This window comes from Anas acuta, chromosome 3, assembly GCF_963932015.1.
Source record: "Anas acuta chromosome 3, bAnaAcu1.1, whole genome shotgun sequence".
NCBI lineage: Eukaryota > Metazoa > Chordata > Aves > Anseriformes > Anatidae > Anas > Anas acuta.
This window is the reverse complement of record NC_088981.1, coordinates 7,029,211-7,056,869: the sequence shown is the minus strand read 5'-3', so window position 1 is coordinate 7,056,869 and position 27,659 is coordinate 7,029,211. Positions and strand designations below refer to the sequence as shown.

At 56.0% G+C, this 27,659-nt stretch overlaps 1 protein-coding gene across 4 annotated transcripts; it reads right to left on the bottom strand.

Annotated features, from left to right (window-relative positions):
* Nucleotides 1-1,286: 1,286 nt before the first annotated feature.
* CUL9 (cullin 9) lies at nt 1,287-26,003 on the bottom strand. 4 transcript variants are annotated; one of them, XM_068675475.1, is made up of 41 exons: nt 25,826-26,003; nt 23,901-24,545; nt 23,091-23,245; nt 22,534-23,019; nt 19,815-19,953; nt 18,199-18,389; nt 17,745-18,129; nt 17,457-17,640; nt 17,167-17,374; nt 16,894-17,081; nt 16,609-16,817; nt 16,277-16,520; nt 16,058-16,163; nt 15,632-15,859; nt 15,448-15,538; nt 15,199-15,370; nt 15,008-15,113; nt 14,812-14,907; nt 14,554-14,729; nt 14,319-14,452; nt 14,072-14,248; nt 13,797-13,903; nt 13,534-13,716; nt 13,268-13,416; nt 12,961-13,177; nt 12,731-12,881; nt 12,497-12,633; nt 12,272-12,395; nt 11,796-11,998; nt 11,445-11,704; nt 11,003-11,366; nt 10,546-10,686; nt 7,583-7,747; nt 7,329-7,492; nt 6,337-6,430; nt 6,039-6,113; nt 5,563-5,673; nt 4,175-4,292; nt 3,486-3,619; nt 3,197-3,288; nt 1,287-2,232 (listed from the first exon to the last, which is right to left on the bottom strand). In XM_068675475.1, the coding sequence occupies exons 2-41, from the start codon at nt 24,478-24,480 to the stop codon at nt 2,028-2,030; spliced, it is 7,449 nt and encodes a 2,482-aa protein (XP_068531576.1). In that variant the 5' UTR covers nt 24,481-24,545; nt 25,826-26,003; the 3' UTR covers nt 1,287-2,027. The 4 variants fall into 4 exon arrangements, with proteins under 4 accessions (XP_068531576.1, XP_068531574.1, XP_068531575.1 ...); XM_068675473.1 differs by having other exon boundaries at nt 23,901-24,497; nt 25,826-25,970; XM_068675474.1 differs by having other exon boundaries at nt 11,796-11,992; nt 23,901-24,497; nt 25,826-25,970.
* Between the last annotated feature and the right edge of the window lie 1,656 nt (nt 26,004-27,659).

Below are 27,659 nucleotides of genomic sequence, written 5' to 3'. Positions count from 1 at the left end.
CCTGGTTGCTCAAAGCCCCATCTAGCCTGGCCTTGAACACCTCCAGGGATGGGTATGCCTTCATCTGTGTGCTTGGAGGATGCTTCCCAGGGTTGGGTTAGGGTTTAGGGCTTTGGTTTGAAAATCAGGGTTCTTCCTTTTGTCAGCAATTTACTTAAGATCTTGTTTTCCTTGACGTCCCTGGAGAAATTCAATTCTATTTGACCTTTAGCTTTCCGTATTGCATGTTTGAGCAATGCCCCTGTAATCCTCCCAGGTTAATGATGACCGTAAGGCTAAGCATAAACCACATCCTAATTGTAGCCCTAACCCCAACTCAAACCCTAAGCCTATCCTTTTATCTAATTCTACACCACACATTAATTCTGTCTAGAACAAACCACAAACCCTAACGGTAAACCCAAAACTAACCCTCACCCTAAATACAACCCTGCACTGAATCACAGAATGGCTGAGGTTGGAAGTGAGCTCTGGGGAGCATCTCATCCCGTTCATCCCCCCCCCCCCCCCCCCCGCAGGGCCACCCAGGACCCCATCCAGGCAGCTTTGGAAAATCCCCAAGAGGAGACCCCACAGCCTCTGTGGGGCACCACATCTCTTTCCCAGTGGTCCTGAGGAGAGGGTGCAGACAGGCTTCACTCCTCTTCTGGGGCAGGGACCCCATTTGCTGCATAGGAGGAGCAGGGCTGAGATTTCCAGCCCCGTGAGGCTGAACCCGATGCAGGACTTGGAGCAGAGGGAGAGGAAATCTCTTTCTATTATCTGCCCCCTGGCACAGGTCCCCTGCCCAAAAGGACCTCCAGAGGCGCCAAAATAGATCTACAAATGCCCAACTACCCCCATCTCCAAGCAACTCCTAGCACCCTTACACCCTTCCTCCTCCTCCCAGGCCATCCCTAAGCCCTGAGAAAAACCCTGCATCTCCAGTCCCACAAAGCTGCAAGATAGATCTGCCTTCTGCTGGGTACCAGATGTTACCTCCACCGACATGCAAGCACATGCACAGCATCCTGCCGTGCATCTCTCCCAGAAACAAGAGCCCTATCACTCTGTGTGGTCTGGCACCCTGCCCTCTTTCCCATCATTTCTCATAACTCTTGCTGTTCCCTGAACCACCCAGAGAGGAACAGTCATTCTGTTCCTGGGTGAGACCCCAAACCCCCACCAATTTCATAAATAACTACTGGGATAAGCTCGTCTAGGTCACACCCTCCTCACACCAAAAATGACTTGCTTACCCTTTGCACCCATATCGTGTCCGCAATAGACCACAAAGAGACTTGTGCTAGGAAAAAAAAACTTTCTTTTATAAACAGATTTTTTTTTTCAACCCTTGTTCTTCAGGGTTTTATTTTTTTTTTTTTGCAAAGATAAAGTGTAACCCAAACAAACTCTGTGTGTGTATATATATGTGTGTGTGCATGCACGCATACATTTATACACTTAAACACAACCCTGCAAACTTGTGCTGCTCACAGCAGCCCTTCCTGCTTTATGGCAGAGAACTCCAACAACTAACAGAAAAAATAACGCACTGAGCCATGTCTGTCACTCTGGAGGGGACCCCATCAGCTGCAGATGGGAAGCTTTGGCTTGAGCGTTAACACATTGCTTTTGTGGTATTTCTAGACGCTGGCTGGATTAGACAGCATCACGCTAGGACACATGACACAGCACTTGGGAAGGGCAGTCCAAAGGACTGAACAGTCTTTTAACAGGTAACAAGCAGTCCGCACTTAGAAAAATCACAGTTCAGCTCCCAACTCAAGTAGATGATTGTATCTACGGCAGAAGTGGAGACAAGAAAGGGAAGGAGATGTCTTTCTGAGAGAGGTGACCACAGTAACACAGCCCGTCCAGAGCAATGGTTCTGCATATTAAGCACTAAGAAAGCAGCGCTCAAAGGAAATGTCTCTTCATTCTGCCTGAAAGCTCCATACTATCTTTGAGGAGAGACACTAAGACAAACTGGTCAAGACAGCCTGGAGGCAGAGATCCAGGCTGGCAGGCTGGGTGACAGCCCACCTCTAGTCATAGGCATCATCGTCATCAAAGTAGGAGTCACAGTCGAGGTTATCTGACTCATCATCGAACTGAAAGTTGTCTTCATCAAGGTCGTCATCATCATCATCATCATAGTCTTCCTGCCACTGCGGGTCATACTCCTCATCTTCATTCTCTTTTCCATCTTCGTCTGTGTTGGGGGACTCACAGAAGATGGTAGGTCTTGGCCTATTGAAGAGGAGAGCATCAGAGCGGAGCCCTTCCCATTCCCAGGCTGCAAGCTGGAACCATGACCCAGCCCCACACCACTCTCACCCTCCCCATTATCATCACCTCAGCAATCCCTGCCAAAGCCATGCTTTAGAGGCACAGCAGCCACGCAGGTACACCTAGGAGGTGATTTAATGGGCTCATCCAGGCACGCAGCACAGGGATGTGCCAGCAAGCCACCTGCAGACTGCCCGACAAGCTGTGGTCAGCAGCTCTGGTGTCTCAGCCTCCTTGGAAGAGACTGGAAACTGCCCTGAAACTGAATCTCTCTTGGCACAGTTCTCATTCCTTCCTGCAACCTTCAGCACCCTGTTCAGCTCCTGTGTTGGTCACACTGGGACAGCAGCTGCCAGTTGCGTTCCTTGGTTTAAGCAGCATGTCACACTGGAATGGACTTTGTTTTAAATTCACCACCTTTCAGTCACATTTAACACCTGCCAGCTCAGTACTTCAGCACATGGTCACAACAAACCACCCATTTCACCTCTCAATACACTATTTCACAGCTCTGTCACTTCTTCTCCATTGCCTTCCTAAAATAAGTGTCAGGCCCTTCTATCTCTCTCCATGTATGTTTTTCTTGCTGCTCTCATTCAGGCACCTCCTAGATCTTCAGTACACCTCTGAAGAAAGAGCAGGTCCCTCTGCAGGAACCCAAGACAGTCCCGGTAGAGAATATCCATAACTGGGTCTGCCAGCAACGGAGCTTTCTTGCCCATAGCCTCATATTAAGTGCAGATTTCACTGGGCTCCCTACACAGCTACATTACTTACATTGTTATCTCAAACCACAACACAGGATGCAATAAATTAGTATCTTATTAATTCTTTTGTATTTCAGTGAGCACAGAAGAAAACTCTGGTCACCTGCTTTTCTTCTGCACTCACCATCTTTCCTTACTACCCAACTAAGAACACTCACCCTATGCAGGCAGGGGCTGAAGAAGGCACATTGGAGAGTTTCTCCTTATTCTCATTAGGATCTGTCGAAGTCTCAAGCCCAACACGGAAATCCTGCCAGCATGGAAGAACAGGCAAAGGAAAGAGACAGTAAGTGATCTGAAGTGTAGTTCGTGCTGCAAATCCCCTCCCTACATCCACACAAACAGCACCTCAGTCTGTACCCTCAGCTGATGAAGCCCCTTTCTACGTTTGCCGATATCAAACTAGACCAGAGCAAGACGAGCCGCCAACAAGCACATGGACTTCACCTGTGTGGAGTGCCAGAGAATTGCAAAGAGACGCTCCTTGATCCGGTGCACCAACTCCAAACCAGTATTGAAATGCTCTGCTTTCAGGAGCTGAAGAGAGGAACTCAGGTCCTGGTACTGCAGCAGGGATTCCTCTGCAATTCAAGACCAACAATATCACACTGCTCCCCACACTCTTAAGTAAAAACCAAGCCCCTGAGCTCTGATTACCAAGCCAGTCACAGCTACTCAGGTCCCTGTCCTGGTTTCAGCTAGGAGAGAGTCAATCTTCCTCCTAGTAGCTGGTATGGTGCCATGTTTTGGATTTAGGATGAGAATAATGTTGATACCACGCTGATGTTTTAATTGTTGCAGAGCAGTGCTTACACTAAGCCAAGGACTTTTCAGCTTCTCACACTGTCCTGCCAGCAGGCTGGGGGTGCAGCAGGAGCTGGGAGGGGACAGACCCAGGCCAGCTGACCCAAACTGGCCAAAGGGGTATTCCATCCCATCTGACGTCATGCTGAGCAATTAATATTGCAGCTGAACTGCTCCAGAAATGACATTGAGAAGATCGAAATAGGCTGGGGGATGTGAGATACCTGGTGGGTGCTGGGGTGTACGCTATTGCCCTACTACAGAGCTGCCATCCTTTGAACCAAACGTCAGAGGCTGCTAAGTATTTACTTTGGAGAGACTGCTGGACTTACCCAGAAGGATCTGCAGAGCGTTTGTGTGCAGCTCTAGGCTCTCAGTCTGCTGTTCAACAATATCTACGCTCTCGGTGTCCTGGTTGTAATAGCTGTACACACAGGAGTAGGCCAGCACCTGGAACAGTACAGAACATGCTGTTAAGCATCCCCCTTCAGCTTCAGAGTGGGCAAGTAAAGAAGAAGAGAGCAGCACCAAACCCTTCCAGACTTTGGTAAGTATCAGTGGCTAAGAAAAGTCTGGCACATTTCTAGTCTGAGGTGACAGCCCAGTGAACCGTTATGTCAAGGGAAAGCAGTGCCAGAACACCACTCGTAGAATTGGAAAAGAATGCGCAATTATTTTGTACTGAAGTCTGAAATAACTGATTGTCCCCAGTTCGCAAACCATCACAAGAACACAGATTGCAGTTGTATAACAAATGTAACTGAGCAGCAGGCAGGGTGTCAAAACAACCAGCACACGGAACCCACACATTGCCGGGCAGAGAACCGAGAGAAATGAACCCAAGGGAAAGCAGACGTGCTGCTTTGTAGCACCAAGAGCCCTGGACAAAGTAATTTCAATGACTGACAAACTCCTGTTACAGATGAACGATTCCCAAAGCCATCTAGGTACCCAGCAGGAACAAGACCACTGTTTCTATTTACATAAATAAGGCCAGAAAAGGCAGCAGCAGCAAGCAACAGTGGTAAACACAGGGATTGCCACGCTGACAAGGCAAAACAGGGTCAGAAACCCTTGTTCCACGTGCCTCTCAAAATCAGGACTGCCTGCACAAACAAGGTATGTATTGTAAAGGCAACTCCCACCTCCTCCTTATGTTTCGGTGGAAAGAAAACATTGCAGGCCTATCCTACATCAGGTTTACTGCACACATCCAGCAGCTGTACTGTAAATCCTTCATAACGTGGCCAGCAGGGCATGCAGTAAGTAACTCAGTGCTCCCAAAGCACCTATGGCTCATGAAGTGAAGTTAGGGAATTAAAATCATGAGCACCAAGAGCAACTTCTTAACTGTAGCACAGCTTCAGGAGAGCTTTCCAAAGGTAAGTGCCACCACTGGGGCATTTCAAACTGGAACAGACCAAAACAACTGTAAGAAAACACTTGTGCTGATTCCATGGTGTAAATTTGACCAGTGCTCCAATCCTTATGACCCAACTGTGAGGATCACAGCAGAGGGAGCCTAGCTGAGAGAGAGAATGCAGAAAGGCAAACACTAACTCCTCCCCTGTTCTGGTGCTACTGCTCCCACCAAGGTTTTTCTGTCTCCCCCTTGTTGGAGTACAGCAAGCTCTTCCTAGTGGCATCTTATCACTTTAAGAAAGGCATAACTCACCAACTGAATTAAGCGTAAATTAATAAACCTGTTATCCAGTTTTACCTTCCGTGCCTGTTCCAGCACTTTGCAGGCATGAAGAACAAAGGTCAAAGTCCTAATTTTTGGCATCTCACTGACAGAAGAAACCCTGTTCCTCAGACTCGTGGCAAATTCCTGTAACAACCAGAAGATGGGAAAAAAAAAACAAATCAGTTTCAAGTTCCACAAAATCAAAAAGCCATCGCCTTCCACACAGATAACTACTGTGACATAGCTTCAATTTTTTGCTGTAACTTAGCTCTAGGCAGATCTCAGCCTGAAGTTCTCTTTGCCACTGCTTCCAACTACTGCATCAGTCTGAGCAAGGGAACACCAGAAGTTAGGTGTTCAGTCTCCACAACAGACTTGGCAGAGGAAAGCAGGCTGAGAACTGTTTCCCAGCTTCAGGTGAAATGCATTGGGACGTAACAAACTGTCCTGCTCATCAGGGCTAAGGCAACAGTGTCAATATCTGGAAGAAAAAAAAAAGGAGGCCTTACCCTCGCACGATGATGAAAGGTGCACCTCTCATTGTAATCCTGAAAACGCTTCTCCTGCCAGGCTGCTTTACTCACCTGAAAGGATAGAGAGAAGCAACCTGTAATAACTTGTCTTGTGTGCCAGAATCGCCTGGAAATGGCTACCACACACAGAGACTTTGACAATACTATCAAGATCACTGGCAAGTGCACAAAGTAAAGGCCACAGCAAAGGGCACAAGCGGAGATCTTATCCCTCTGAGCGGCCAGGTGCATCTGAACACAAGCATGAACCACTAGGATACAGCAAACCACTCACCATAGCAGAGCAGTTGTAATAATCCTTATGAGTTGGCCTCCAGGGCTTGAGGCAACGCCAGCAGAAGCCATGATTACACTTGGCACATGTCATACTGCATGGTAGGAGAAGAGCGATGAAAGTCATTCAGTCCTAACAGCTGCCTGCAAACCGTTCCTCCCAGTGCTTCCCTACACCACAGGGCTGGAGCGTGTAGCCTAGTCCTGCCCATTCTCTCAGTCTTCTGAACTTCCCTGCATGTAATTTTTAAAGCCCTGCTGGAAGACAGCGATGCTTAAGAGTCATCATGTCTCCAAAAATGAACCAGGAAAACCAGCAGCACGATCTCACGGTACCACCCTACCAAGAACTGGAAGAGTGAACTAAGCACTCCACAATTCAGGGCTAGATCCATGTGAAACTTCACCTCTTCCTTCAGTAATGCAGCACTCCACAGTGCAGAAAGGTGCTGTACGGCCGTAGGGCCACAAGCAACACAAGGCAACAAATCACAGCTGGGCACCAAGGGCTGTGCCAGTGCAAGAAAAGAGCAAACGGCAACCTCAAAGCCCTGGCTTTGAAGCTGGAGGATGTAAAAAGTTGCCACAGATCCAAGCCAACTCAAAACAGGCAGTTGAAATAAACTGCTTAGAGTTGAAGAAGTAGGTGAGCATCAATAATAATAATAATAACAATAATAATAATAATAAATGGTGCTGAGATATCCATTCCCCTGGCCGTATCTCTGTATGTCTATAGTGGATTCTGAGAGCAGCCAAGTGGTGGCTAAAAAGGTACTGCAAAATTAGTTTTGTTTCCATTATACAGCTACCAAGGGATTTAACTCTGAATGTTAGGAAGTACTTTGCTTCTCCTAGAAATTAAACACAATATTCGTTCCTCTAAAACTATAAAACAGACCTGCTATGATGCTTGTTTTTCAGCCAAAAGAAAGCCCAGTGGAGCTGTGTTCCCCTTCCTGTCCCACATACCCCACAAGAACAGATACTCACTGCAGACAGCCCTCGTTTTTCTCTATCTGAGCCTGGCAGCTTGGGCAATGCTTCGAAATGAGTTTAGCCAGGTGCTTGCTTTGTGCTTCGCTTGTCATTCCCTCGTAGTACCCATCGTCATCCACCCACTGAGACATGTGGCTGCAGCTAGCAGGATAATGGGCCTGAAAGAGAGGGGCAGTCAACCACACAGAAGCAGAACGGTGTGTGCCAACACCAAGGCAGTACTGCCTGTGACTCAGCTCAGCCCTCACCTCTGGGAAGTTGCAGTTGAAGCAGGATATCCAGGAGCACTTGGAACAGGCTGCCTCGTAACCGAGCCCGTCTTTAAGGAGGATCTGATCGCAGCCCTGAGGGTTGGTGCACCACGTCAGGTTGGAGCAACATTCAACGTAGCCTCTGAGGAGGGCTTTCTCATACTGGAATGAGAAGACAGAGAGGAGATTTAAGGCCGAGAATCTGTTTGGTTAGGCCTTTCAACTGGGGTCTGGTACCTCTGGGCTCTACATCCAACGCAACTGCTCATGATAAAACAGCACTGAGTTAGTTTGCTCTTCCATTCCCTTTGTGTCTTTTCCCCACCCCTCATCTCATATATGAAGGCTGTTTCATAGGATCGCAGAACACCTGAGACTGGAAAGCACTGCTGGAGATAAAAACTAATTTCTGTGGCCTTTTGTGCACTTGGTCCCATCATCCAGGCCATCAGTGAAGACATTAAACAATATTGGCCTCAGTATCAGCCTCTGGGTTACACCACTAGTGACTGGTTTCCAGCTGAGCTTTCTGACTCTGATAATAACCCCTTGAGCTCAGCAGTTTAGCCAGTTTTCAATCAATCTCACCGTCCATTTATCCAGCTTATGCTTCATTAGTTCTTCTACGAGGACATTGTGGATGACAATGTAGAAAGCCTCACCTGTTGCTCTCCCCTCATCCACCAAGCCTGTCGTGTCACCATAGAAGGCTATCAGTTTTTTCATTTTTTTTTCTAAATTCCTCAGTAGAGTTTTGCTTAGTTACAGGATGTGCAAAGAGGAAGGAGGCTTGCTTTGTCCAAGGCCTTCAGACAGACATTGCTACAGAGGACAAGGCAAACTGGTCAGCAATAGGAGATCGCTCAGATGGGGACCCAGGAATGCAGCTATACTGCACAAGGTAACTGTTCTGCACTCAGTTAATCTAGTGTAAAGACTGTGCAAACGTATACAAAGCTGGAGGAAATTCAAAAGCAGCTTCACAGTTTTCACAGCCCTCCTATGGAGATTTCTGCATCCATGGGAGAACTGCCCTAAAGCCACCGTGCACAGAAAGGACAATATAGGTCGTAACAAACACCACAGAGAAAACGTGCAAGCCCTGAGCACTGAAGAGCACTTGCTCTTATTCATGTTTCTTCCATTTATTCTCTCTTGTCCGTTCCCTCTCTCAGTCAACCTAAAATACAGAGTGTTTTCTGACTGGCAGCAAGGATGTCAGCCTGTGTCAGTACGATGCGTGGTGGAGGCAGTCTCAACAAGGCCACATTACTCTTCTGAAAGAATCAATATCAGTGTCTGTTGTCATCCTGTTGACAGAAGATAGGATCGTTTCTGCCCAGAAAACAGCATCCAGAGAGACAAATGAGTCTTTTGCTTTGGCAGACAGGACCAAATCACAGCTTTTACAGATGTAGAATTTCACACCTGACCTGCAGCTTTGTTCTGCCCTATTTTCTTGGTGAGATGAAAGAGAGAGAGGTGCAACTGCTGCAGCAGGTCTAAGGTTCCTGTTAGAACCTTAAGAGTTGCTCTCAGGCAGCCTAAAAGGAGGGGGAACAAGTGTCCAACAAAGGTCTGGAAGAAAACTGAGCAGGTACAATCAAGAAGTTACCAAGTACCACTGTGACACCAACCAAGAGATCACAGAGGAACCTTTGCACATGGTGAAGCTCATCCAGGTGTGAGCCTAAGGCGTGATTCCCAGCAAGGAATCCCTGGGACCAGAACAGGAGATGGCAACTGAAAAGCAGATTCTCAAGGAACTTGAGGGAAACAAGTTTGAGAGAAAACCTCTTTCAGAAACATAACTAACTGTGTTTATGTTTTGTGAACAGCATGAAAAGCTGAAATTTGAACACTCTTGTCTTAGCAAGAGTGCAGGCAGCAGGCAAGGGAAGGGATTTCTGACAGCTAATGGCTTTGGTGACACAACTAGATGCAGGAGCATTTGGGCTTCCAAGTACAAGACAGACATTAGCAGACTAGAGAAAATGTAGTCCACACGATGGACTTGAGGTAGGCCATCAGGACAGCCAGAGGCTAGAGCACAGAACATACGAGGGGAGGCTGAGTGAGTTGGGTTTCTTCAGCCTGGAGAGAAGGCAGCAGAGGGCCCACTTATCACTGCCTAGAGCCACCTAAATAGAAGATGCAGAGAAGACTGAGCCCGGAGCAATGTTTTAACTTCAGTGTCAGATCTTCACACGAGAAGCTGGCTATTTTGAGCACAGGGTTGGACCAGATTATTGCAACCTAAATTATTCTATGACTTTATACATGTGACTCTGTGTTGAGGCACTCAAGCTCCAGTCATCCCACTTCTTGAGCAGAAAAGGAGACAGATAACATTTCAGTGAGAGCATCAGATCAACTTGTTAAAATTGGCTGCAATTTACGTTGAACTGCAATTTTTTTTTTGATAAAATAGTCATAGCAACAAGGTACTAAAGCCTGCTCTGAGACAAGTGGGACCGCAGGATTTGCAAAGCCAGTAAGAATTAAGTGCCCCTATACATAAATTAATTCCCCGAGCACTTCTTACAGAAAAGAAGATATAAAGGACACGTTGAAGGAAATGGTTTTCTGTAGCCTTGCCTGTTTTTGTTGCCAGCTTGCAGACATGAAGGACAATAAAAAGAGAGCAGTCTTTATGCCTGCTGTTCATTTCTCCTATGTAACTGTTCACACAGGATGCTCATACCAGTCACGCAACAGCCACAGCCCCACCACTAGGTGGGAAGGGGATTCAGCTCTAAGTGATAACTAAAAATTGGATGTACGGGGGAAAAAAATAACACCTGCCTCAGAACAAGCAGCTCCTGCTGCCTCTGCTGACTGATGACTGTGTAAACTAGTCGTAACTATGGGAAGGGGAAAAGCAGCAGCAAGATTATCTGCTAGTGCTGACCAGAAGGGGACATGGCTTAGACACCCGGTAGCCACCTTTTTTACTTCACCTTGGCTATAATCTCCTTGGAGGAAACAATGGAATAGATGAACGCTGTGGTGGGCTGTGCACGGCACTCGGAAATGGGACATGTGCAGCTGAGGACCATGTTCTGTTCAATGCGAGTCGTGAGATACTCGTTCCAGCAGGGCTGTGCAAGCAGAAGAGAAGAGATGAGAGTTAAATGAGCGATACCGGTTGGGTCACACGAAGAAATCCCAGCCTCAGGAGCCCACCCCACCCAGCAGAGGGGGCACAGAGCCATCTCTAAGTATGCAAAAGCACAAGACTGCAAACAGACTAATCAGGAGCCGAACTATCACAGCAAGCAAAGATATTAAGATAACAGAATGTATGAGCTCTGTGAAAATCACCTGATAGCAGCTTCAGAGAAAGCACAGCTGCTTCAACTAGGCAGCAGCAATCCCCTGCCAAGTTACAGGAGCCAAAGACCCCAGGACCTTCACCTTGCAGCAGTAATGCATGCAGCAGAGGGACGGTGGCTTCTCAGTGGGACACAACTGGTTCACACAGACTGGGCAGTGGCTTCCCGGGCTTGGAGGGCGCTGGGCATCTTCCACTTCAAGCCCTGAGGCGATGAGCAGTGAGCGACGGTCCTCCACGTAACAGTGGATGAGGAAATCCACATTCCACCTGCAGTGCATGAGGAGATGCCGAGCAACATCCTCTGGGATGCTCAGAGTATCCTGGACCCGCTGTACGGTCTGATTCATCAGCAGCTTTGCCTCCTCCAGACTAAGCGTGTGCCCCATTGGCACCGGCAGCATTGCCAGCAGAAACTCCTCCGCTCTGTCTGTGCCAGAATTTGACCTGACATGGAGAAACGTGGCACATCTGCACAGGGTGGGGATGCACAACCCTCCGACCCCCGGTGACACGCAACCGTACCGATACGGGCAGTCCTGGCTGTCCTCATCCGGAGATGTGGCTGGTAGCTGCCTCTGGAAAACCATCTGGGCCTGGCCCCCGGGGGGTGTTGTGGGCTCATCAGGGACATACTCCAGGACGTGGGGCCTCTCCTCCTGGCGCCGCAGGTAGCCCTGGTTCAGCAGGTGCAGCACGCAGGACAGCACGTCCACGCTGTGGCAGCAGAAGCTCGGGAACTGCAGCCCCGGCCCCAGCTCGCCCTTCTGGCAGGCAGCGAGCACCTACAGCAGCGAGGGAGCCGCCAGCTGCAGGGCAGCGCCCGGCACGGCCCCCGGGCAGCCCCTCGCCGCCCCCCGCCTGCAGCCTCCCTACCCTGAACACCAGGTTGTCGATGTGCAGCCGCTTCTCCGCCTTGAGGATGCGGCTGAGGAGGCAGCAGAGGACGTTCCTCTTCCTCTCCAGGGCGCCGCTCTCAGCCCTCTCTGCCCGCAGGTACCTCTGCCGGGGCAGCAGCCTCAGCTGGCGGCCGGAGGCTTGGGCCAGGGCCGCCCGGTTCAGCCGCAGGGCACCTGGAGCTAGCACCCGGCCCACGGTCAGCCGGGCCCCGAGCTGCTCCCTGCAGGAGCCCCAGGGACCGCTGCCGTCACCCCGAGCCCGGCCCCACCGCCCGCGTGCCCACGAACCCCCAGCCCCACACACGCACCCACCCCAAAGCCCGGCCCCAACCTCCCCCCAAGGCTGAGCCCCAGCAGCCGAACTCCCCCCGAGCCCCTCCGCATCCCCCCGAGCCCCTCCACCCCCCCCAGCACCCCTCCAGCACCCCCGAGGGTGCCCGGCCCCGCGCTCACCCCCCGGCGCGCAGCTCCGCAGCAGGACGGCCTCGCCCTCGCCCTCGGTCAGCGGTGCCAGCGCCTGCTGCAGCAGCTCCGCAGGGAGCCCCGTGGCCTGCAGCAGGGACTCCACGGCCACCTCCTGCGGGAGGGCAGCGGCCGGGCGAGGACCTCAGCGCCCGGAGACCCCCGGCAGGGGGGCACGGCCCCGCTCGGCCCCAGCTCTGTGGCCCCGGCTCCTACCTCGGCGCCGTTGAAGCGCAGCAGGACGAACATCTGCAGCGTGGACACGTGCAGGACGCAGTCTCCGAAGCGCAGCTCGGCACGGCCCAGCCACGTCCACTGCAGCCCCCGCGGCCTCGCGCCCGCCCAGCTCTGGCCTGCCGGGGGACACCAGCCCCAGTGCCAGGGCTGACACCGCTGCCGGGCAGCCCCCAGCCCCAGCAGCCCCAGTGCCGGGCACCCCGTGGCACTCACTCTGCCCGCAGAAGGCGGCGAAGGCGCCCAGCGGGGAGCTCAGCGCGGCCGGGAAGAAGCGCCCGGGCTCGGCCATGCGGCACAGCGGGGACACGGGCCAGCAGCGCGGGGACAGGGCCAGCACCGTCACCTCCGGAGCCTCCCCCGGCGCCTGGGTGCAAGGACACGGGGGCAGCTCGGGGCTCCGCGGGGAGCGCTTGGCCCCCAGCCGGCCCCGCTGTCCCGCTCACCTCGTGCTCGGGGCTCTCCGCGCCCGGCTCCAGCAGCCGCTTGTCCCGCTCCTGCAGCTGGAAGAGGCGGAACTGCCGCTGCAGCTCCTCCGACTCGGCCAGGTCGCTCAGCATCTGCTGGGGGAAGCGGCGGGGGAAGCACAGCCCCAGCTGCTCCAGGACGGCCCCTTCCAGCCACGAGGGGCCCTGCGCCAGGAGCCGGTCCCCCAGGTACAGCCTGCCACAGCCACCGGCGCGCGTCAGGGCCGCCGCCACCATCACCACCCAGCCCGGCCTCGTCCCCAGCGCCTGGGCACGGCCACCTCACCGGTAGAAGTGCTCGAAGGTGTGGGCGAACTCCAGGCCGCTGAAGACGACGAAGGGCTCCAGCAGCTGCTGCAGCAGCCCCGTGCTGCCCGCGGCCCCGCCGAGCTCCTGGATCTTCCCGTCCAGGTAGCGGGCGAAGCGCTCGCTCGCCTGCGGGGGGACAGGGACGGGTGTGCGGGGTGCCCCACGGCCCCGGGGTGGCCAGGACGTGGCCACCCTGGAGCTCGCCCCAGGCCCCGGTGCTGGAGCCACGCTGCCCGGACTCACGTGCAGGGCGGTGAGGAAGGGGAGCTGCAGCAGCGCCCCCGCGAAGCCCTGGCCCAGGGCGCCCAGGAAGGCAGCCTGCTGCCCGAAGAGCTCCTCCGTGGCACCGCGCAGGTGCCGGTACAGCCCGCAGTACCGCTCCGCCACGTCTGGCGCCTGCCCTGCCGCCTGCAGGAACCGCTGCGCCTGGGGGCACGGCACCGCCGGGCTCAGCACCCGCAGCCCCGTTCCCCTGCCCCCAGCCCCAGCCCCAGCCCCAGCCCTACCTGCTGCTGCACCACGCTGCTCCAGCACTGCGCCATGCCCCGCAGCCCGCTCGGCGTCTGCGCCACCGCCCTGGGCAGCATCTCCTTGTTCCTGCCCTCCTGCCCGCCTGCCGGGGCACAGCCGGGGCTCAGCGCGGCCCCGCACACGGTGCCGGCAGCACGGCCACGGGGAGGCTCGGCCACGAGCCCTCCTGTGCCCCAGGGCCCTCTGCGGAGCCCCCCATAGCTGCGGCACAGGGTTCATGGCCCCCTCCCGAGGGCAGCCCCTCGCTCACCCGCCGCCCTCGCCTCCTCCGGCTCAGCTCCGCCAGGGTCCACGTGCACCAGGAGCTGGGTCAGGAGCCGCACGCAGGAGCCGAAGGTGTCGCCGCGGGCCGGGGGGCGCGGGGCCGGCTCCCCGCTCCCCAGGTACTCGCTCAGCAGCCAGGCCAGGGGGCTGACGCCGCTGGGGTCTGCGGGGCCGCAGGGCTCAGGGCGGGCGCCCGGGGACGGGGCAGCGCGGGGAGGGGCGCGAGCGGGTACCTGGGCTGGTGATGCTCTGCACCAGGGGGCTCACCAGGGCCTCCCAGCACGTCCTGCCCAAGGCCCGCGCCGCCTCGTCGTCGGGAAGGAAGCGCTCGGCGAAGTCCTGCTCGTGCCGCAGCGCCCGGTTCAGCCTGCAACGGCGAGAGGGGGGCAGGAGAGGGGGCGCGGGGCCGGCACCCCGGCAGGACGCCCCTGGCCGCCCCAGGGCACCCCCGCTCCCACGGCCCCTCACCTGCCGAAGAGCTGCAGCAGCCGCCCCCGGTCCCGGCGGATCTCCTGGCCCCAGGCGTGCGCCCGAGCGGCGCAGCAGAGGGAGGTCCGGCGGCACAGCTGCTCCTTGAAGACGGGCCAGAAGCTGGGCTTGGGCCCCAGCACCTCGATGCCGCGCACACGCGTGTCGATGCCGCCCTGCGGGGGAGAGAGAGAAGGGAGAGAGCTCGGCCCCCAGCCCCTCGCACGCAGCCCTGTGCCACCGGCCCCGGCTCCCCACCTGCTGGCAGCGCTTCACCCGGATCTGGATGAGGGGCCAGAAGCGCGGCGCGTTCCGCAGCAGCACCACCCGGCTGGCTGAGGGCGGCACGGTCACCTGCGGGCACACGGCGAGCCCTCAGCCAGCGGCATGGGGAGCGCCCGCGGCCCCGCGCTGCCCCGGCCAGCCCCCGGTGCCAGCCCCCGGTGGCACTCACGGCGTTGAGCTCCGTCCTGATGGCCGCGGGGCTGTCCCCCCCCAGCACCACCACGCGGGCCGGCATGTAGCTCGAGTCCTCGCTGGCCACCAGCATGCTCAGCTCCCTGCGTGGGGTCCGTGAGGCAGGGCTCGGGCAGAGCCTCGGGGCTCCCTGCCTGCCCCCAGAACCCCCGGGCCCCCCGGCCCTACCTGACCACCACCCCGCACTGCATGTGCAGGGTGATGAAGTGGGAGCCGGTGCTGCCGTTGGACTCCCAGTAGGTCTTGGGGTTCCCGTCCGTGAGCTTGCCGGCGCGGTGCGGGTTGGAGGAGACCTGCACCTTCTCCCAGCACTTGTCCTCCTTCGCCTCCACGCTGGAGCCTGCGGGGAGGGCGCGCGGAGCCTCCAGCTGCCAGCCCAGGCACAGCGGGCGCCGGGGCCCCGCTCCCCACGCTCACCTCGGCACAGCTTGCGCAGGAAGACGTCGAAGAAGGGGATGCTGATGGGCCGCTGGCTCCGGCGGTGCTCCTCGATCTGCCCCAGCGCCAGCTGCGGGACGGGGACGGGGACGGGCACGGGGACGGGGACGGGCGGTTACTGGGGGCAGGGCTCCCGGGGGGCTCCCCGGCTGCCCGGGCCCACCTGGATGCAGCCGGCCAAGATGCTGCCCGTCAGCGTCCTGTGCAGGCCGGCGACCTTCTCGCAGCCGCTCAGCAGCTGCAGCAGGGCTGGCGCCGTGGGCACGGCCGAGCTGTGCTTCTCCAGGGCTTTGGCCAGGGCCTCGTAGGTGCCCGCGCGGCACATGGCCACGGCGCAGTCCTTGCTGGCGGCGGCCAGGCGGTGCAGGAAGCCGACGACCTCCTGCACCGCCTGCGGAGGAGGCAGCCCTGAGCCGCCAGCCCGGCACCAGGAGCCCCCCAGCGCCGTGCCGCAGGGCCCCAGCCCCTCTCCAAAGGGCCAAACTGCTGCTGGGCACGCAGCCACCGCGATGCGGCCGTGAAGGCTGCTTCCAGAGTGTGCCACGAGGCACCCCCGGCACAGCCAGCAGAGCCGCCCCTGCCCCCTCACCTCCCGGTCGCTGCTGTGGGCGCTCAGCAAGGACAAGCAGGGCTCCACGCACTCGTGCCAGGGCAGCGCGTCCTCCTGGAAGCCGTCCAGGAACTTGTTCAGGATCCTGAGCGAGGGACAGGGCCCCTCAGGACGCGGCACACAAAGGCAGCCCTGCTCCTGCTCCTCCTCCTGCAGGGGCCACGTCCTGCAGGGCCCCCGCAGCCCCCCCAGCCCCACCTGAGGATCCGCAGCCCGATGCTCTTCTCGGCCCCCCGCAGCTCCAGGCTGCGCAGCAGCGCTCGGAAGCAGCGGCGCTCCTGTGGCCGCGGGGACGCCCGGCCGGAGGGCTCGGGGTCAGGGTCGGGGCCTCCGCCGCAGAGCTGCCGCTCCAGGGCCACCACCACGTCCTCGGGCAGCGCGTCGTCCCCCGGGCCGCCCGCGGGCGTCTGCGCGTCCCTGGCCTCCAGCAGGGCCTCGGCACCTGTGGGACAGGGAGCGGGGACAGGGAGCGGGGACGTGGCGGGCCCGGCCTGGGCACCACGGCACAGGGAGGGGCGCGGGGTCGCTACCTGGGGTCTCGGGGCCCAGGGGCAGCCGGTGCTCCGCCAGGCGGTTGATGACGCCGAGGGCCAGCAGCGCGGTGGGGCCCTGCCCGTCCCGCCAGCAGCTCTGCAGCACCGCGGGGAGCTCGCCGCTCACCAGCTGCTCCGCCAGGCCCCGGTGCCCGTCCACCAGCATCCGCAGCACCAGCAAGCCGTTCCGCACGCCCGAGGCGCCCCTGCGGGGACACGGCATGGTGGTGGCACCCCGGCCCCGTGGCACCCGCCCTACCCGGTCCCATTCCCCATCCCTACCCTGGGACGCCCCGCATGGCGCGCACGGCGGCGGGGATGGCGCTCAGCAGGCCCGGCGAGCCCTCGCCGCCGGCGGAGCCGATGCTGGCGAAGACCTCCCGCAGCAGCTGCGCGTCGCCGTGGCTCAGGGCCGAGGGCGTCCCCGCGGCGCCTCCGGGCTCGCCGGCTCCCACCAGCGCCTTCAGGGCCTGCGGGGCCCGGGGCGGCTCAGGGGCTGCGGGCGCCTCCCCGGCCCGGCCCCGCCGCCCGCGGCGCCCCTCGGCCGCTCCTCACCGCCAGGCCCGCCTGCTGCACCAGGGCGGAGGCGGCGTGCTGCCGCATGCAGCCCAGCACGGCCCACACGCCGCCCTCCGTGGCGAAGGGCACGCGCCAGGCGCGCCTCTCCAGCAGCAGGGCCACCAGCCGCAGCGCCAGCGCCGCCGGGCGCTTCTCGGCCGCCTGGGCGCTCAGCAGCTCCACCGCCGCCCTCACCAGCTTCTCCCTGCGCGCAGAGGCCGCTCAGGAGGGGCTCGGCGCCCTGCCCTCGGCCGCCCTGCCCTGCCCGTGCCGGGCTCCCCTCGCACCTGCTGCCCTCGCCGCCCGGCTGCTGCTGCTCCGGCTCCGGCTCCTGCTGCAGGACCCTCACCATGTGCTGCAGCCCGGCCACGCGCAGCTCCGCCTCGCAGCCGCCGCTCCGGATCGCCTCCGCCACCCGCGCCACCTCGGCCAGCGAGCCCCTGCCGTGAGCCCCCTCGCAGCTGCCCCACGCTGCCGGGGGAGACCGGGCCATGAGGGTGGCAGCAGCGCCCAGGGCCCCCACAGCCCCGCGTGGGTTCCAGCGCCCCCGTGCCCGTGCCCCCCCGGGGCGTCACCTCCGCTCTCCACCGCCTCTGGGAAGCGCAGCCCTTCCCTCTCCAGCAGCTCTCCAAACAGCTGGGAATCCGACTTGGGCTCCTCACAGACGTCGTCCTCGCCCCTCGCTGCCTTGTCCTTTGCTTCCTTGTCCCTCGCTGCCTCATCCCTCATGGCACCAGGCCCAGCACTCCCGCAGCCGGCACCCTCTGAGGGCACCTCGGGGCTGCCCCCGCCGTCCCGCTTGGCCCCCCTGCCCGGCCAGTACTTGCCGTAGATGCGGGAGCCGCGCAGGTGGCTGCGGGCGCCGCCCCGGCTCCGCTCCTCCACGACCCGCAGCACCTCCTGGGCCAGCCCCGCGGGCACCGGCAGCTGGATCAGGGCCTCCTCGTCCAGCCCCGGCAGCTGCACAGACGGGGCCGCGTCAGCCCCCGGGACCCGGGGGGGGCCCCGCCGCCCACCCTCGGCCCCCACCTGCGCTGCCCGCTGCCGCTGGAGCAGGCGGGCGATCTCCTCCTGCTCCTGCGCTTCCAGCTGCCTGACGAAGAAGAGCAGCTCCCACCACTCGGCGCGGCTCAGCGTCCCTGCGGCCTGGCTCGGCTGCTCCCCCAGGTAGGGCGGGGAGTACAGCCCCCCCAGGGGCTTGGGGCAGAACGGCTGCGCCCCTGCAGGGCGGCAGAGCGAGGGGAGGCGGCGTCAGCTCCGCCAGCTGCCCCGCTGCTGCGCGCCCCTCGCTGCCACACAGAGCTCCCGGGCAGGTCCCCACTGCCCCCAGCCTTTCAAGAGGTTGGAAGTGAATTCTGCTTCTCTTTTCCCAATGCACCTTGGTTTCACACAGGGCAAGTACTCATAGGGAAAAGCAAGGGGACACTACATATCCATCAAGCTCCTTTTAGCTAATGCAACCAAAACCAAGTCAGGGACATAAGATCCGTTATTAGGCCAGACTTTCACTGCACGGTTTAGAAAAGCTGGATCAACACTTGCTGCTATCTGCCAAGCAACAGCTTGCAAGTGCAAGCTAGGAGACATTCAGTGCTGCAGGACTCAACAGAAGAGGCTCAAACTCGCTCCAAAAGGCTAAGAACAACTACAAACGGGGCTGATTACCAACAGTCAGCCAACAGAAGCTAATTTATCCGAGTGTCAAGACCCACAGCTGAAAGCTTTTTCAATTCCACTTCTGTTGGGATATGATGACTGCGAAGATTTTTACACAGAAGTGAAATAGAGCTCATACTTCTATCAAAGTCGGAGCAATTGAGGAAAAAAAGGCAAACTAACCAAGTTCATTTTAACTTGGCCAGTTTGAACTGACATGCAGTTAAGTCTTTAGTTACGAGAGCCAGAAGCCTATAAAGAAGCCGCCTTTTCAACTGGCTGTGAGAACATTTTGAAAGTGGGTAATTAGCTTCTGATCTCATGCATATTTCATTTCTTGCAGAGGTTAAATCCAAACCACTTGCCTGCTCAAAGGATGTCCTACAAGATCAAGGGCTTGATGAATGAGTTACTTCATCAAGCTCCCCAGCCAGAGTCACGTCAGATGCTGAGCAAAGGAGGGGTACCTGAAGTCTAGATTTTTCCCTTTTATCTTCACCCACTGCAAGGGCAAAAATCAAAGGATGCCACTTCTAGGAGATTTTGCAGATATCTTATGAAAACAGTGTTTCCAAACCTTTTCCAAAGCTGAGTGGCATGAAGTTAAGCAAATTGTTGGCATGTTAATGCTTTTAAATAAGTGAATCTGTGGGTTCCTAAGGCAGCTTCACCTTGGAGATTCCACATTCTCATTTTGGCAGTTTGTTTAGCTAATTATAACATACATTTTTTGACAGTCACAGTTGAAACCCTGCTTTATGCTCTATGTTGTACCATGACAGAAGTCTAGGATTCAAAAATACTTCGTGTACTCACGAGGCATGTGATTACTTAGGCAGCTCTGCACAGTCATACAAACTAAATGATGACAATGCCTGCTAAATCCAGCCTGCTAAAGAAAAATGCGCCTAGCCATATAAAGTTCACCACTGAAAAATACACCACGGCAGAAGCAAAGAGATGATGCAGTCGCACACGCAGCACCTCACCTTTGCCTAGATTGAAGCTCTCTATCAGGCTGTATTCTTTCTCCTGCCCAGCAGGGTCATCCCACTGGTCTCCGAAGCCGATGATCTCCAACATGTGCCAGTGCATCCAGTAGGTCCGACCCGTTGACTGCCACAAAACCTGGGGGTGAAAGAGATCTTGGTGCTGAGACTTGCCCACTCATTCAATCCCCGTGCTACGTTTGTTCTCCCGTTTCCCAAATGCATGGAAATAGCAAGCACCGTTCAAACAGAACACCACCTGATTCATATTGGGCTTTACCACACGAATTTTTAAGCCTACCATCGTTCTTAACTTGTTCCCCTGATTACACCTGGTTCTTTATTTAAAAAAAAAATAAAAAGCTCTCAGCTCTGACTACAACCACTTGTCTACAAACCTCATCTAGCACAGCAGCAGTAAGCTAGGACAGAAGGGCATCTGGTTAAGCGTTTCCATCCAAAAGTACCCAGCAGCTGAACCCAACCTTTTTCCTGGTAAAGGAAAAAGTTCACCACCACTATCTAGAGGCAGGTGAGCCACACTTCAAGGGTCTTGTGGCACAAACCGCTTGGTGCACATGAACGTAAAGGAAACTGTTTTTCCTGCTCTGACTTTATCTTCTATCAGTTATCCTTTTATCACCCTCGTCACTCCCCAGCCTTCTCAGAAAGGTTTTGGGGTCGTGATGAGCAGGTCTCAAAGAGGACAGTTGTTTCCTGTGCTTTGTTCAACTGCCTCTCAAAATCCCTCCTGGCTTCCTGTTTTACATTCACCTTAGTGAGCAGAAGGAGGACCCAGCGACAGCAAGTACAACATATCAATAACTTAAATTGATTATAGAAATACACAGAGGCTGCCCGATTCACTGAGCTCTTTCAGAGTTACACCAGTGCTACCAGGACCCCACTGCCAGAAGACACAGCTGGGAAACAGGAAGGATTTAGGTTGTTCAGTGATGTTTTCAAGTGATCAGTGAACACTGAAGCCAGTACTTACGATGTGAGAGGGAAAAATGGTGAAAAAAAAAAAATCACCGGGACAGCTCCACTATTTTGACTTCAGCAGTACATAAAACTTTAAAGCGTATTTTAGTGGGAAGAACAACAAAAGGTGTTCAAGATAAACAACAAATTTCAAGTAACAGATAAACCTGCTTCAAGCTTCATTTCTTTCGAGAATGGATTATGGAGGGGAAAGAATGGGACTGGAAGGCAGTGCAAAAAATACTGTCAAGCCATATTTGCCCAGCACACGCTGTCCTAACAGTTCCACTCCCCCCATACAAGCACGTGCTTGTCATAACCTGCACCACACAAGCAGGTAAGGCTGGAAACACTTTTTTTTTGCACTTGTACGTTTCCAAGCATTTTAAGCCACTTGTTTAAATTGCAGCTGCAAGAAGTTCTCCAAAGCTAGGTGGCAGCTGAGGAGCCTGGACCAATGAGAGTAAGTTACAGTTACCGAAAGGTGACTGGAAAAGTTAATTCTAATCAGCTCTCAGCAATTAAACAGATGAATATCAGTAGGAGCAAGCAGTCTGCAGCTGGCTGAGGGGTAAAAAAAATTGTACTATTTCCCTCTGCACAAGAAAGCAAAGAGGTGATATGAGAAAGGGAAAAAGCCAGTGCTCAAGGGGGTTTTGTTGGCTAATTTTTATTTAGCTGTAAATGACAATAATTGCTTTACACGAAATAAAACAGGCCATGGACTTGAGTCCAAGAAAGCCAGAGAATCTTGTATTTAACAAAAGGAGATGGCCTTCAAATATGCAGAAGGTAACCTCAAATTCTCTACCTTCTCTCTGGAAAGGTCAGTAATAAACTTTAGTTACTGCAAGAGAGACTTGGAAAGAGCATTAGGAAGTTGTTTGTTTCTACAGATACCAGAATAAGGCTTTTAAATTGATTTATGAGCATCAGCAACACACAGCTTTGTGCCCTAGCGTGGCAATCAATTGCAACTCTATAGCTGCAGCGTTTGGGAAGCTTGTGAGAAACTAAGCTGTGTTTTTGCAGTGGAGAACCAATTTTCTGTTCTCAAAGGTAGCTGTGTAGTCATAACAAGGAGAAATGCTAAGTAGATAAGTGGACAGTAGAAGGCCTCGCTGTTCCAAAATAAGGTGGAAGCTGGAGAAAAACAGGATGAGCAGTGTGGGAACAGTAAAAAAAAAGATCACAGGTTCTCAAAACATAAGAAAGGGGAAAAAAGGGAAAAGGGAGAAATTAAGGGGTTGAAAAAAAAGAGAAATTGTACATATGTGATATAGAGGAGCATCGAGTAGCTTGTGAACCTGTAGTATTCAGGCAATGAGGAAACAGGGGAGGTGATCAGGGGTCGGGTAATAGGGAATAAAAGGTGATGGTTTGTTTACTATAACGCACTCCTAACTGGCAGGACTCCTGCCACTGCTATCGCGAATAAAACAGCTTCACAGAAGATCCCGTCTGAAGAAAATTATTGGAGATTTCTCTCATAAGCTCAAAGATGTGGCCAAAGTGCAAGAATAGCTGACATCCCGCAGAAATAACCACGCTGGCGTGGCGCACAGAGCCCCTCAGCTCCTCGCCCCATAGTCACAACAAAATCCCAGCCTTCGCTGAACGTGCCCAGCCTTCGGGACTGAGAAGTCACAAGAAAAAGGCCTAAGCTGGAGCAAACACCTTCCTGCGCCCACAAAAAGGCTGGAGCAGCATTCAAATACCACCCCAACCTACCTACCTGCGCTGTGTGCATCCTGTCGGTGCTGTGCAGAAACTCGCCCTCATCCCCAGCTCGAACCTCTCCGCAGTCCTCCAGCAGGCGCACCCGCATGCCGGGCACCAGGTTGGCCTGCACGTACTCCACGTAGCTGCCGCGGTCGGCAAAGTCTGACAGGGTCAGGAAGGCAGCACCCTGCTTTTTCTGGGCACCGCGGTTCGGGGACAGCACAGGCGCTGGGGCAGCAAAGCAGGCCGGGGTTTTGGGCTGGAAGATGGAGCGGGGGGTTTGGGGCTTCGCCTCCTGCCAGGCCGGCGGCTCTGGCTCGTGGCTGTGCTCCCAGCCCATGGCACGCAGCAGCTCCACGATGAGGCCGGCCATCGCCATGCTGAACTCAAACTCCTGCTTCAGGCGGCTGCTCTCCGGCTGCTCCCCTCCCTGCTCCTCCAGGAGGGAGGTGACGCGCAGGTAGCGCTTCACCAGGGCGAACAGCTGCTTCCCGGGGATCTGCAACGGGCAGGGCCCTCAGGGGATGCCTGGCTCAGCGCCTCCACCCCAAAACCGGGCTCCCCCCCTACCTGGGGCAGGTGGATGCCCTCAAAGGACATGCAGTGCTCTTCCGAGGACATCATCTCAGCAAACAGCTCCAGCAAGGTGTAGCGGCTGTCGAAGTCCATGTGCTGCTCGACGCCGTCCTGCTGGCTCAGGGACAGCAGAATGTAAGACCGGCTTCCTGCAACAACAGAAACCCTTCAGGCACCCCTCACACCGCCCTCCCTGCACCGGATTTTGGCAGGCGAGCAATAGCTTTGTTCCCCAGCATAACCTGGAACCCTGCTCTCTCCTTTGACCTGGGCTGGCAATGTTTTGCTCCGCCGAATAACCTTGCACTCCTGCACCCCGAGAGTGGTGGGATTCCCCCAAAACAGCGACCCCAAACAACAGACTCCAGAACAGGGTTCCAAATAAGAAAAAGCCAACTTTTACCATGAGCCGGTTCCCCATCAACCCAAAGTAGTCCCAAAGCTGGGAAAAACAAGCAAGAAAACCTTGAAGAAAATAGTGAGGCTTGTAGCTTGTGTAATCTTTCTACAGTTTGTGTAGTCTTTTAGCTGCAAGAAAGAGACAGGTAGCCTTGAGCTAGCAGAAGCAAGGAAGGTAATGGCTAAAAGGCAAAAAACAAGAAGGATGCTCTGCCAAGCCCCTTGGCACAGGTCCTCCTAACAGTTAATCCGCATCGCAGCTGGGGAACCTGTCAGGAAAAACGGAGCTCCCGGCTCTCAGGGCATCCTAAACGCACCCGAGCAGCAGCTTGGGAAGCTGCAGGCTGACCTCCCCGTCCATCCAGCGAGCCCCACGGCACCCTGCTTCCCTCCCAGCCCCCCCACCTGCGTCGTGCGAAGCCAGGGCCCTCAGCATCTTGCCGGCGCTGCGGCAGATCCGCTTGTCCTTGTGGCACAGCATCCTCGCCAGCAGCTCGAGGGCTCCCGTCTCCCTGAAGGCGCCCGCCAGCGAGCCGATGCCGGCGTAGGCGCTCAGCACGTGGACGGTGTCCAGCACGGAGGCGGCCCCGCTGCCGCCCAGCTGCCGGCCGGCTCGCCGCACCAGGCTCCCCACGTCGGCCTCCATCTCCCGCAGCGAGGCTTCGTCCGGGCCGCCCGCCCTCTCCTCCTCCTCCTCCTCCTTCTCTTCCTCCTCCTCCTCCTCCTCCTTGGCCCGCGGCCCCGCCGGCTTCCCCTCGCCCAGCAGCGCCGGGCAGCTGGCGCACGCCTCCTCCGCGGACATCCACAGCGCCACGCTCCCGGCGTCGGGCCCCGCCGAGGACTCGGAGCGCACCAGGCTCCAGCGCACCAGGTACCGCGGCTGCCCGTCCTGGCCTCGCCGCTGCCGCAGCAGCTCCCGCGGGCAGGCCTGCAGCTCGGGGCCCAGCCGCACCACCAGGCCGCCACCGCGCATCTCGTTCACCATGGCGGGGGACGAGGAGGCTGCGGAGACACAGGGGAAGGAGGAGCAGAGCGTCACCCCGGAGCTACCTGCGAGGGAAGGAGCGGGCAGGCACCTCAGCTCCTCACCAGCTTTGTTGTGATCCTGCACCCAGAATAAAGCTCGGCAGGGCACCCAGAATCCCACGTCCCCACTCTAATCTAATTGCCCGTTTCCTAGACTAGCATTACTGGGGCACACAGAAAAAGGCTCTCCTCACAAAACCCCAGAGGAAAAAGAGGCCCGTTCAGCTAGAACTAGAGCACAGCTGGGATCTTTTTTGTAATAAAAGGACCAAGTTATTCTCCTCTGCTTTGTGACAGTGTTTAGATGCTGCACCATGAGCCAAAAAATGTTTCCTCTAGCTGTGTTTGTACAGTGTACAAAGGCATTCCCTACCCCCAAGAGATTCACACAGAGTAAAACAATTCTCTGTGCAGCATTATTTTCTTTGATAACTTCACCCAGTCTCCAGGTGTCAGCATATAGCGTAAAAAAATAAAAAATAAAATAAAATAAACTCTTTAGAGCAGAGCTATCAGAAAGGGCCCAGAAGGATTCACAGCTAGGCGGGGAAGAATTTGGATTTAGGGCACCTGAAGAAGTGGCTGTAACATGAAGGACGGATGAGGCAGGCTGGAACCTATCACAGAAGCATTAAGGTTGGAAAAGCCCTAAAAGTTCATCTGGTCCAACCACCCCCCTACCACCACTGTCACCACTAAACCATGTCCCCAAGCACCATGTCCAGCCTTTCCCCGAACACCCCCGGGGACGGTGACCCCACCACCCCCCTGGGCAACCCGTCCCAGTGCCTGACTGCTCTTTGACAACCCACAGCTGAGCTCTCAGAGTGCTGAGACATAAATTTCTCTCGTAAATTTCAGAGCTGGGGCAAATGCGTGTGCCAGCACCTGGAAAGCTGCTTTGGGAGCGCAGCCTGGCAAAACCTGTGTGCAGCCACCCCATCCCATCCTGTCCTGTTCCCATATCCTATCCCGTTCCCATTCCATTCCCATATCCCATCCTGTTCCATTCCCATATCCCATCTCGTCCTATTCCCATATCCCATTCCATCCCATCCCATTCCCATATCCCATCCCATCCCCATCCCATCCTATTCCCATATCTTACCCCATCCCATCCCACTCCCATATCCCACCCCACACCACCGCATCCCCAGGCCACAACACCTCCCCACACCCCACCAACGCCGTGCACCCCAGCCCGGCTCCCCTCACCCCATCCCACCTCGGAAAACCCAGGATTTCTCCCAAACCACCCCAAAACCCTCCAGCAACGCCCGCTCAACCGCCGGGCCCCCGCTCACCTCCGCCCGCCCCCAGCACGGGGGACGAGGTTCCCCCAGCCCCGTTTGACCCCGGTTGAGCCCGTTTGAGGCCAAACACCACCCTCCCGGGGCTCGGCCCTACAGCTGGGCGAGGGGCAGAGCTCCGGGGCCACCAAACGCCGCCCGCCCCTTTCCGCGTCCCGCAGCGGGGCCGGGCCGGGGGAAGGCGCCTGCGCTGCGCCGCCCAGGCGGGGAGGTGGCACGGGCAGCCAGCGGCCCCCGGTGGCCAAGGGGGCTCGGTGGGGCTGGGGCCGGGGGGATGACCCCCTGCAGCACTCGGTGGCCCTACACCGGGCCTGGAGTTCCCCAGGTCGCTCCTTGGAATAGGAGTGACAGGGTTCAGGCGCTTCCAGGCACCACAAATGACCAAATTGGTGCCTGTGGACTTCGGTAACTTTCAGTTAAAAACATTCAGTTTTTCATTATTTCCAGTTTAATTCAGTATTCCCTGATTCCTCTTCCACCAAAAGCGCATCTTCTTTGCTCCAGCCTTTCCTCCTGGTCTCTGGGACCCAGGATTCCCAAAGGCCTGGATGCAGTAGGAACAGGATTTCCACCTAGCTCCCCTGTTAACATGACTTAATTCCAAATAGCCATTAAAATTAAAGGCTAAATGGATGAGTTTGCTTTCTTACTTGATCCTGGATGTTATATATGGAGTGGTAATTCATGTCGAGTGGCTTGCCAGACAGTGAGGGAGCTGCGGGCTCCTTTACTGATCCGACCGCTACGCCATGGGCCCCTCTGCTGCTACAGCCATCGAAGGCTTTTGCTGTTCTGCCCCCGGGTGACCTGGACGTGCCTTTGGACCCAGGCCTCATTGGCCTTGAAAAGGAGCTGGATATGCTTTTCTTTGGTCTGGGAAGAACGGGATACATAAGGCCCAAAGGCCGAGTTGCTTGACAACTTAAAGCGAGACATCTTGTTCAAAAGGAATGGAAAACGGAGACTGTTAAGTCATGGAACTTAAAGGATTGTTTGTTACCTTTCCTGATTGTACGTATGTACAGGCATACTTGTGTTTAGTATGTTAAGCAATGTGCTGGATATTTAGAAGTTTGATGTTTGTGTGTGCGTGTTGGTGGAGCACAGACTCCCCGCACACCCAGCGCTGTTTACTTGCCTTTTATACCTTTTAGAAATATTTCTTTTATAAATATTACAAAATTCAGATAGAGTTGAGACCTCATTTATAACACGGGAGCAACTACATATACCTGGCCAACCACCTCTACCCTTAGTACTAATGAAACTGATGAGGCAATTTCCGTGTTTTACCACAACCACCAGCAATTAATGCCAGCCACGCAATGAGCTGGATAACTCAGCGCAGTGCTGCACCAGCCCGCAGGGACCAGCTCCTAAATCTGTGGCACCAATGGAGAACTGCAAATATTTGCCTTTCCCTGCCTGCCTCTTGGCTTCTCCTTTATTACGTGTAACCTCGGGTGAGCCTCTCTTTCCAGAAGCATGCGGGTGCTCCCGAAATCTTTCTGTATTCCCCCATTAACTCCCAAGACGTTGCTAAAATTCAGGGGATCAAAGTGGTGTTTAGTTAGATCGTGCTGTACCTTTACAAGTCCCTTCATCTCCTGTAGAAACACGGAATATTGGCCCTAATGAAGGGGAAACAGAGTCCCTAACCACCACAAAACGACAGGAAAGCTGACGGCAGGGACATGACTGTCGGTATTTGCCTCCAGTCTCGGCAGCCGTCATTTCGTGCGTGTACAGCACCTGCAGCAGGGCCGTGCTTAATGGCACAAGCGTGAGGTGCTGCTAAGGCTCTGCTGTGGGAAACGCAGCCTGGCAC